This window comes from Engystomops pustulosus, chromosome 1 (assembly GCF_040894005.1).
Source record: "Engystomops pustulosus chromosome 1, aEngPut4.maternal, whole genome shotgun sequence".
NCBI classification, from domain to species: Eukaryota; Metazoa; Chordata; class Amphibia; order Anura; family Leptodactylidae; genus Engystomops; species Engystomops pustulosus.
Window position 1 is genome coordinate 233,561,515 of NC_092411.1, and position 11,768 is coordinate 233,573,282.

General features: G+C 39.0%; 1 protein-coding gene across 1 annotated transcript; it reads right to left on the minus strand.

Annotated features, from left to right (window-relative positions):
• Positions 1–415: 415 nt before the first annotated feature.
• On the minus strand, positions 416–11,111 carry TLR2 (toll like receptor 2). Its single transcript, XM_072121065.1, has 2 exons — positions 10,973–11,111; positions 416–3,318 (listed from the first exon to the last, which is right to left on the minus strand). The coding sequence occupies exon 2, from the start codon at positions 3,308–3,310 to the stop codon at positions 941–943; it is 2,370 nt and encodes a 789-aa protein (XP_071977166.1). The 5' UTR covers positions 3,311–3,318; positions 10,973–11,111; the 3' UTR covers positions 416–940.
• Between the last annotated feature and the right edge of the window lie 657 nt (positions 11,112–11,768).

Here is an 11,768-nt window from a genome sequence, read left to right on the forward strand (position 1 = left end):
CATTATTTGATAATTTTTATGTTTGTGAACAATAAACTGGTTGTCCATTATCACCACTGGGTCCGCCCACTCCTTTTTGTCCACCATATTTATTGTGGTTCATAACTATGTAACAGAATCCAGCACTCCATTTGGTTAATTTTAGACACTGTTGCCCAGGGGCGTGCAGAGGTTGCGATGGCAACCAGGCCCTGGAGGCTTAGGGGCCCATAAAGTGTCACTTTCCCATATGAGGGCTAGTACTATAAAACATACATTATAGTCGGGGGCCTGGCACAGACTTTGCACTGGGGCCCTTCAGCTTCAAGTTACGCCACTGCTGTTGCCCTTTAACCCCTGTTAATTCTTTTAAACCGGCCCTGCCCCTTTGCAACTTGCAGGATCAAGGCAAAGCTAAGCAAAAATTCTAAAATAATACTCTGTCATATTGTTAGTATTTCATAAAAAAGTTAATTACATTTATATAATATATTACTTTTAGTCCTCTGGGAAATCATCACAGCATGTATGAATGCTCTTATAGTTCACAAATTATCTATACTAATACTCGTTTTATCTATAATATACATGAGTAGAGTATCTTCTCTATCACTCATGTTTCATGTTTCGTCTGATCACTACTTGTCAAAAAATCATATTTCTTATTACGAAAAAAAGAATATGCTTTCCTTTGGAATAAGGAAAACACATTTCTAGTATCCCACCCCCACTTGCTGTAATCCATATCTTCTCTCCTCCCCAGTGATTCTTATCGTTGCTCACTGTTCCTGCTTCAATGCCATTGGATTCCTTCAGGAAATTCATGGCGCAATCCCTAAAAAAAAGTCTGCAGAGAAAACCACATTGATCAAGTAAAGAGGTTTTGTCTTTAGATGTTCCTTGTGCAGCTTTCATTTTTAATATACATTTTGAAGGTTTTGTCTCCATGACATTAGTGTTACTATGCCTCTGGGTCTTCATCTGGGTATTCATCTGGTTGCACTGCTGTTTTAAGATTAGCCCAGAAATCATTTTGTTCTTCATCTTCTGACGGCCACTCAATGTAGGTTTTTGTGTTCATGAGTTTCCTCAGTTTGCAGAATCTTTTTGGAATAGTTGACTTTTCAATGGGTTCCAGAAGAACCAAAATGGCAGTATCATTGTTTTCATCAAAAAGACGAAAGTGTGAGAACTCCAGCTCATACTTGCACCACTCACTTTGGACAAAATGTTCTGATAAAATAAACAGGGTTTTACGGCTTTTCTCCATGGCGTCTATGATATTGTCAATAATCCATTTGCCTGGTACAAAATCTCTCTTATGAATACAGACTCTTAGCGGAGGATTCCCATTTTCTAGCTGTGGAACCATCATATTCTCAACCCACTCGGAGTCTCTTTCACTGTAAGATATGAAAGCATCAAAACAGATCTCCCTCTCTAATACTTTTAATGGCTTCCTTTTCACTTTTAGCCAGGCCCATGTCATCTTTGCATACCAAACACAATGAAGACAGTGGCAAAGCCACACAATGACAGCTAGAACTAATATTAATACAATACAGGACAGTGTCACAACTAATGTTTTGTGGCACATTAACAGGGGGAGATGAGCATCATGAATCGGTTTACCCCGTACTGAAGGAGGAGAATCGCAAATATATTTTTCTGGCCAACCCACAAGAATTATGCTGTTTTGCTCAACAAAATCTACGAACTGGCAGGAGCAGAAATAATTATTTTCAGTTGCGTCCAATTTTGTCAAATTTACAAATCGTCTCAAATCTGAACTCCAAAAGTCATTGATTCTATTTTTCCTAATTACCAGTAATGCTAGCCTTGGTAGATCAGCTTTGACAGGTAACATAGTCAATCTATTATCGGATATGTAAAGTTCCTTCAGATTTGGTAAATGGGCAGAAAATGTTTCCAGATTATTGGCGCTTACATCCAAAACCTCTAACGTGTCCGAAAGGCAGTTGTCAATCAGTTTTATCTTGCAATCTGAAAGATTTAAGAACTTGAGGTTTCCAGGCCAGATACAGGAAGTAACAGGGTTGTCCCCAAATAAATTTTGACTTAAATCAATATAAGTCAATGATGGTATATGTGCAAGTGCTTTTGAAACCGCAGGTAATGAAGATAAGAGATTTCTGCTGACATTTAAGGTTCTTAAAGCAGGCCAAGCTCCAAAACCTTCTGTGTAACAAGTTGAACCTTGCAAAAACAAATCTGTGAGCACGTTCCCACTCAGATCGAGGTACTCCATCATCATAAAGGAGCGGGAAAATTTACAAGGCATGAGAAAAACTTTGCTGCCTGTGCAGGTGACACTTTTAATTGCACGTACCATCTGATAGATGTCATGGAAATCTGTAAAAAGAAAATATTTTGGTATTTCCAGGTTCTTAATAATAATTGTTGATATTGATGAGTTCTCATCTTCCAGTGGAGGAATTTTCTGTCCTGTTCCCATTAGCGTACTGTCTTCCAAAGCTAGAGTGGTAACATTTTTATAGGTGTGTATAACTTGTAGCAAACTTCCTAAACTAATGTCAGTCAGAAAACAGTTTTTAAACATTAAAGTCTTCACCGTTGTATCATTGAGCAGTGTAAGTGCATATGCATCCTGACTTGTTGTGATAGAGGTATCCTTAATTTCTAAATAGTTAGCGGAATGTTTAAGATCATGTATTATTTCTGGCAGTAAAGTTAAATTTGTAGCAATGGTAACATGCCCTGTATGTCCTATGGATCGTATAGTGCCATTGGTATATTGTTTGAGCTGTGAAATATTTAGGTAGAGTTTGTCCAGACTCTGGACACCCACAAAGTCTTGTTTATGGAGGGCAACAAAGTGTGTATTTCCCACTTTTAAATTCCTCATTGCTGGCAGAGTGGAGAACATGGGCGTTTCACCAAGTGCAGTGTAGTGATTACCCAACAAGTTCAAATGTCTTAGCTTTTCGAGACCAGCAAACCAAGTGGGTGACAAGCTGGGTAACTTGTTATATGACAGATCCAATTCCTCAAGATTATTTAGAGACTGAAAACAGTTCCTACTGATAGTATGGATTTCATTTCTAGTAAGCCAAAGTACTCTGAGGTTTTCATATGGCTTCAACTCATCATCTGATATAGTTTGAATTAAATTGTTAGACAAGTCCAAACCCTTCATTTGTCTTGGCAGTGTGGAAGGTATAGATGTCAAATGATGGGAGGAGCAGTCACAAAAATCCATATGGTTACAAGGGCAGTCCGCTCCATCTTCTGAATATGTTGTCTCCATCAATAAGAAGATTAGGAAGAAATTCAGTGGGTAAGGCGCCATTCTTGTTTCTAAAGATGGTAGATTAAAAAAAAAATCATTAGGTTCCTTTTAGTCATTGAAATAGGAAACATAATGAATCACATATATAAGGCTTAAAGGGGTTTGCCCATGAAAGAAAATTCTCAAACTTCAATCCCCTAATGATGTTTACATAATAAAGATCATTTTTAACCCCTTGCATTTTTTACAGTTTTATTGCTGTTTTAGCTCCTATCACTCAGTGATGGTCAGTGTAAGAATCCAGAGTGTGGCCGGGGACTCTCCAAGCAAACACATTATAATCCCTGTGTGCAGACAATGGGGCAGATTTACTTACCTAGTCCTGTCGCGATCCCCGAGGTGCGTTCTCCGACGAGGATGAAGTCCGGCGCGATTCTTCAAGATCGTGCGTCCATTTTCCTGCATGTGTCGTTTCCCCGCTGAAGTCTGCCGGAGTTCCCTTCTTCTTCCCGGTGTATGTGAGTGCATTGTCTTGCGACACAATTTGAATTGTAAATCCTGCGCTTAGTCCGAATCAGTCGGGTTGTCCATCGGCCACGGCCCCCGATTTGTGTTGCATGCAAGTTAGCGTGTGCCATAAACCCCACTTAAATGCGGCTCAAATCCGAAATAGTTGGGAAACCCGACGAAAATGCGCCGTGCGGACCCTTAGTAAATGTGCCCCAATGTGGTTAAATTACCAGGGGGGTACAAGCTTTATATACAATTTCATTTACCTTCTGAGCATTCTACTAGCATCTGACACATAGAACGAGAGATGAGACAGATCAGAGATGAAATGATGAGATCCATATAACACACAATAACATTCTTAGCTCTGATAAATCTCTGCTCTGCCACAACACGTTGTCAGAACTGATATGCCTCCCTCCCCGGATAAAAAAACGTATCTGCCTGTAACTTTTAGCTTTCCTCTCGCTGCTGCAGTTGTTTGCCGGCAGGGAGCCAGTGTGAGCTCTTCCTGGAATGCAGAGCGGAGGGGTCGCAGACCCTAAAGTCAGAAGATGCAGGGTCGGAAACCAGGGGCAACTGAAATTGTGTACACCTGGACTGATAGAGACAGGGAGGAATTAAATCTGTGAAATGCTGGATTGTTTGTGATTAGAGATTAGTGATTAAGAGAATGTGTTATTTTGTTATCCTGAGTATATTTAACCCCTAGGCGCACCACGACGTTATACTACGTCCCCGGGGCTAGATGCTTAGCGCACTGGGACGTAGTATAACGTCCAGTTTCTGGGACCGGCTCACGAACGGAGCCGGTACCAGAAGCAGCGGCTGTCAGCTGTCGGAGCCGACTCCGATCGCGGGTGTTAACCCCTTACATGCCACGGTCAAGCATGACCACGGCGTGTAAGGGTGTTCCTGCTGTGGATCGGATCCCCCGTGCCACTTACCGGGGGATCCGATCCTCTTCCTCAAGCTTGCGCATGCTCAGACAGTTTACAGTCAGACCCGGAAGGGGTCTGACTGCCATGGAGACCGGGCAGCTCCGGGGCACATGCCAGTCCCCGGAGCTGCCCGGTCTCCTTCCGGGTCTGACTGTAAACTGTCTGAGCATGCGCAAGCTTGCACAGACAGTTTACACTGCTCTACAATAAAATAATATTGTAGAGCAGTGTATTGAACTTAAACCAGCGATCAGCGCATCACTGGTTTAAGTTCAAGTATGTATAAGTAAAAATATGCAAAAACATTATAATAAATAAAAAATAAATACATAAAAATATAAGCCCCTAAAATGTCACTTTCCCATAAAAAAAACTTAATAAAGTATAAAAAACATAAAAACACAAAAAAACCCCGCATATTTGGTATTGCCGCGTCCGCAACAATCTGCATAATAAAACAGAATTGTTACTGGACCCGCACAGTAAACGCCAGAGGAAAAAAACACAAAAAAAGTTCCAAAAAAAGATGATTTTTAATTAATACCCTATAAAAAATGCTCTAAAAAGTGATTTAAAAATTTTATGCACTCTAAAATAAGCCCACTAAAAAGAACAACTGTTCTCGCAAAAAATAAGCCCCTAACAAGATTTTTCAGCCAAAAAATAAGTACAACTGAATAAAATACACAAAACCCCCACATATTTGGTATCCCTGCGTCCGTAACAATCTGGATAATAAAACAGAATCGTTATTAGATCCGCAAAGTGACCCCGTAAAAAACAACCTAAAAAAACTCTTTTTGATTTTTTATTAATGCCCTTTAAAAATGCTCTAAAAAGTGATTTTAAAAAGTTACGCAATCTAAAATAATACCACTAAAAGAGTTATCATTCTTGTAAAAAATAAGCCCTTAAACAGATTTGTGAGGTGAAAAATAAAAAAGTTATGCATATGAAAGACTGTGATGCTAAAATTAACAACAATTTTGCCAAATAACTTTTTATTCAGTAAAAATGGGAAAAAATAAAAAATATATATAAATGTAGTATTTTCGTAATCGTGGCGACCCATAGAATAAAAATAATATACTATTTTCATGGTATGGTTAACGGCCCAAAATAAAAACACTTAAAAATTTTCCTAAAAATGTATGATTTTCATTTCCTCCACCAACTAAGAGTTAATTAAATCTCACCAATTAGCTATAGATGCCCCAAAATTATGTACCAGAAAAGTGCATCTCATGTGGCAAAAGAAATAAGCCCCTATAGGTCCTCAATAAAAAAAAGAAAAAAATTATAGCCTGTACAATGTGACATAGCAAATCTGATTTGGATGGCGCCTCCTTCCCTTCTATGCCCGGCCGTGCGCCCATACAGCAGGTTACCACCACATATAGAGTATCCGTGTACTCGGGAGAAATAGGGTATCAAACTTTGTGGAGCCTTTTTTCATCTAATCCATTGTAAATGTTTAATTTTCCACCTAAAATGAGTGTATTGTGAAAAAATATTACAATTTGCAGACTGCACCTCCATTTTGTTTTAACCCCTATAAAACACTTAAAGGGTTAACAAACTTCTTAAAAGTGGTTTTTCATACGTTGAGGTGTGTAGTTTCCACAATGGGGTAATTTACGAGTCTCATTATTATTTAGGCCTCTCAGTGTCAATTAGAAATTGAGCAGGTCCATCTAAATACGGGTTCTGGTGATTTTACAAAAAATGTGAAAAATGGCACCCAAATTCTGAGCCTCATAACATTCTAGTAAAATATGTGGAATCTTAAAAAACCATGCCAACATAAAGCAGACATTTGGGAAATGTAAGTTATGAATTTATTTGGGTGCTTTGACTATCTGCATCAAAAGTAGAGAATTTAGAACGTTGAAAATAAAGAATTTTTTAAAATTTTTGCCAAATTTTGTTTTTTTTCACAACTAAACGCAAAAGATTTCATCCAAATTTTTAAACTAATTTGAAGTACAATGTGTCACGAGAAAACAATCTCAAAATCCCCTGGATATCTCATAGCGTTCCCACGCTATGACCACTTATAGTGACACAGGCCAGATTTGAAAAATGGGGCCGCGTCCTCTAGGCCAAAAGATGCCCGTAGGGGTTAAGAAACTTGTCTTTGTGGGAATACCCCCTTAAAGATCTGACCATTGATTAGTTCAATGGTGATCCATCACTAATTAGGTAAGTACTCAAAACACACTATTGTACAACAGAAACTGTTGTAATTTGTGTTTCTGTGTAACTATTCGTTAAGATAAGACTGGGAAACAACTGAATGCTGTCAATGATGTTTCTAGATCAAAAACCAGCCAAAGTAATTATTCTAACCCATACACATGCAGTATAACTCTACAATGACTGTGGCAGGTAAAAGTCCAATCTTCATCCAGTTACCTTCAGAAAGTATATGGTTCTTCAGATAATCCAGTTACATTCACCCCAGATGTTCAAATAATGGAATGTACCATAATCTATAATATTTTGTCACACATTGTTAATTTTCATTCAGGTATAAATACGTAAACTTCAATTAAAGTGGAGTCAATACCACCTTAACCTGTAGCCAGTTTGTAGGTTAAGTCCTTTTTGTAAAAATTTGACCAGTGTCTCTTCCTGTGGTAATAACTTTTCAACATTTTAACATATCCCTGTGATTTTGAGTTTGTTTTCTCGTGAGACATTGTAGTTTATGTTAGTGGTATAATTTCACTGATCAGTTACTTTGGTAGGGGGGGGGGGGTAAAAATTTTTAAAAAAATGACAATTTTCAAAGTTTCAAATGTTTTACTTTTTAAACAAAAAGACAAAAAGTCCTAATTTTTTTGGATAGGGTAGAAACCCCTATTTTGGAAACTACACCCCCCATGAATTAATCCAGTATTTTAACCCCACAGGTGGACCCAAAATAATGGATAGTGCATAGTAAAAAAATATCAATTATGTCATATTGTGCCCAGCTCCTGCCACTGGGGAGAGAAGCACACCAAAAATCATGATGCATGTTCTCCTGGGTACGGCAATACCCCACGTGGGGCAATAACCTAAGGGCAGGGCACACGGCAGGGCTTAGCAGGGAAGGTGTGGGTTGCGGTATGATTTATAAGCTGTGCATAGTACATGAGGGTAAAATTGACATCTAAAATCCAGGGATGTGTGAATACGGAAGCACTGTTTCATACATAGTCCTGGTTTTTCTGGGCATGTTTAACAATGGTAAATGGTGTCCTTCTGAATGCCTTTTTTGGAACACATCCAGCACCTTTTTTGTTTCCTTTCCTTCTTGGCAGTGTGGAGAACTACTCCTGGAAAGCGCTGCCTTGGTACAATATATGTTGTGGCCTCTCCTTCCAAAAGGGCTGGCACTTCCCCTCCAAAAAGAAAATACTGAATAACCACCTCTGCAAATTCCAAGAAAGTTCCCCTCTGGCCTGCACATCTATATAACATGTAAGAATTATATCGTGATGTGGACGGCCAGCTTCTTGTACCAGACCCCCGATTTCCGCATGGCGTTGTATGGCTGAAGCACTTGGTTCCGCAGTCAGGCTTGGGGGTTTCTGTACAGGTACCTCGTACTGGGACAGGGGTGCTGCTGTGCCCATGTATTGTAGTTAATACCAGGACCTCTCTCTCTCTCTGTCTTTGTACTTAACACACAACACAGAGTCGCTGCATAGTGCCCTGCTCTGGTGCCTTCTAATTTTTTGTCCAAGCAGCGCCTTAGGGAGACCTCTCAGATTTCTGCGTACAGTGTCGCATGCCTCAGTATTTCTGGAAGCGAGGCATTGTTGGAAGCGAGGTAAGCATGTTGTGTGCCTCCAACACGGTGTATGTCTTCTGAGACATTGCACACAGAAAAATAAGATAATGTGCACCAACAATATTAGATAATGTACACCAGAAAAATTAAATAATGTGCACCCAACTACACGGACAAGCCGCATAGCCGGCACGCACCAAACCACGGCACTAAAAATAACTATATTCCGCAGTTTTCACTTAGGCCTCCAGCACTGGTAGTTGACTGACACCTGGTAATTCTGTAGGGGTTTTCCATGTAGCATTCAACTCATTTACATCAGAGACACGGAATTATATTTGCATACAGCATTTCCCTCCCTTTTTAATTTATGCACAATTAGAGAAATGTATTAATATTATAACTTAAGCCGATTTCACAAAAGTGGCTTAAGGTCGGAAAACTCTTAAAAAGCATGGCCAGGAATTGCAACTTTTTCCATGTTTTCTATTCCAGAAAACAGACATACAAGGCATGATAAATATGCCCCAATATTCCCAAAATTAATTCTCTTACATACAACTCCCACCCCCAATGTTTATTTACACCGATTATTTATACACAATAACCTCCTACTTACAGCCTGCACCTTGATAATTGAATTTAAATAAAATTTCCACCTTTAATAAATTCTGCACAATACATCTAAGATTAATCCATACAGTGCCCCCGATAAATTTATTTATAAACAGCAACCCCCTGATTGTGTCACCTGTGCCTTAAGTAAAGCATGCTCTAGGTCTAGGTCAGGGGTGGCAAACCTATGGCACAAGCTCTTTCTGTGGGCACCGGAGCCATCGCACCGGCACAGAGTTCACCAGACAGGACTCAAATAATGCTCCAGCAATTCCAGGCAACTTAATAGATACTGCAGGAAGAGTGGTAAATTGTGGACAGGGCCGGATTATCTATGGAGGTCCTCCTTCTCTTAAAAAGTTGTGAAAGAACAGAGAGAAATAAGCTATTGCTTAAATTGCTGTCATTTGTTGGGCTCCTAATAGACGTCTAATTAAACATAAATTGCTGTGTTGGCAACTGACGATAAATGAGTGGGTTGTGGTTGTAATTTGGACAGTCGTCTCTAAAAGTTCTGCCATCAGGTTAACAATCCATAGATAACATATTTTATCATATCATTGCTATCTTTTTGGAAAGTATTCAAATGTTCAGCAACAATTATCAGGTGGCTATGATTTTTTAGGAATGCAATCGAGAGATGCACTTTCCTCCATCATTGGAATATCTGATATCAAGCAAACAGCAATAGAAATCAGAATTGTCTACAGGTAGTATTGTGAGCCCATCAGGTTTGTCTCCCAGTAGACAAATTGTTGTTGTCTACCAATCAAAACAGAATTGGCAAGATTAATTACTTTAAGAACTGGAATAGTCTACGACTCGTCCATCAGATGTGCAAATAGGACTCTCTAGTAACTAGTTTCTAACATTGTAACCCATCTGGCAACATATATACATTTTCAAGAAAATTTTCATTAGTCACCAATCGTCTGTATGTATATGTATTTGTCTCCAAGTTGAATTTAATCCCCAGATCACATTTCTATTGTGTCGTTAAGGATCGTTTAACAGCAGGAGGGCACATTTTCACAGTTTGTACTTTTTAAAGAGCCTCACAACCTCTGCTGTGATTGGTTGTGATGGACAACAAGCGCTATATAAATAAAGATTATTAGTAGTAGTATTCTCAGCATTTTAGCATATTATTGTGAAGGTTACAAAAATATTTAATTAGCCAAGATACATATTGCAATTTTAGAAATAAAATAACGTCTATTAATTTTTGTTTTCCTCTGATGGTTTACTGCCATACAAATCATCATTTATGATCTGATTTTGTTCACCAAATCAGATATTTTAGGATTTGGTCAGGGAGGAGCACTATGTTACACTAACAGAAAGTAAACTAAGGGGATTGACATTAGTGACATTTTTTAGCAGACATGTGCATATTATACCACCAGACAATGCTGTGCCGGTAGTGTTTATCTTTTATATTTTCCTTTAGGGCTACAATTCCTATCATACATGTTTTACAAAGATTTAGAGGTTTCTCAATTTGGTCCAAAAGGTGCATATAATTGGGTAGTGACATAGGATTTGGTCAAGGCAGAGAAATATGTTACACTAACAGAAAGTAAACCAAGGGGACTGACATCCATAACATTTTTTAGCAGTCACATGCATTATATCATCAGACAATGCTGTGCCGGTAGTGGCTGTCTTTTACATCTTCCTTTAGGGCTATAATTCCTATCATACACTTTTTACAAACATTGAGATGTCTCGTGCTCAGTAGAGTCAGCTTCTACACAAGGCAATAATATGAAGAATGAAAGCTGTGAGCTGGAGAGGGCAGAGTAAAGTTATGCCATTCTCCATGAGCCTCCCCTACACTGGGGCAGAGTCAGGTCATAGTAACTTTTCACTCACCTGTAGATGGGGGTCAGGTGCGGTGTGTTGCTCGGCTGTGTTTTTGTGGTTACATGTTGTGTCAGACAGGTCTGAAGATGTGTGGAGCCTGTAGAACAGCACAGCTCATACTACACAGGGGCGGGCGCAGCTCTGATTTCTACATGGGAAAATCCCTGCTCTATTATACAAGGAGGAAGAGGGGTGTAACACCAGGCTGATGATGCCTTACCACGTCTGAGCCTTACAATATGCTTAACATACTTCACAGATTATGATAAATAGGTCTAATAAGGTAGTATGCAAACTTATCGGTATAGTAAACCACTATAAGGGTGTGTTCAGACCTGAAGTATTACATTACTTTTTATGTGTGTGCTTTTGTGATTTAAAAAAAACAACCAGTTTGATAGGAGTCGCAGTTACATAGCTAGAAACATAGAAAAATAACATATGTAGATATGTAGATAAATAATTTATGTAGGTATTTATGCACTATATATATAAAATGAAATAAAATGTCTACATTCACATCGCAATAACTTCAGAAACTTCATATCCATGCAAAGCTATATTCAATGCTGTCAGCTGAATCAATAACTTTCCGTGCAGCGGAAAAAGAAGTTTGACTCAAGCCCCCAACAATTGCTTTCAGGACCTTTTTACACCACTCTGAGATGGTTGTGCGTTACTTACAGAAGAAAGAGGAAGACACGGGGGTGCAGTCAGAAAAAAGTGATTAACAATTGGTGTGAAAAGGGGACACAGGATGATGCCTGCTGTATGAGAAAGAATGGAGGGGGGGGGGGGTATGGAG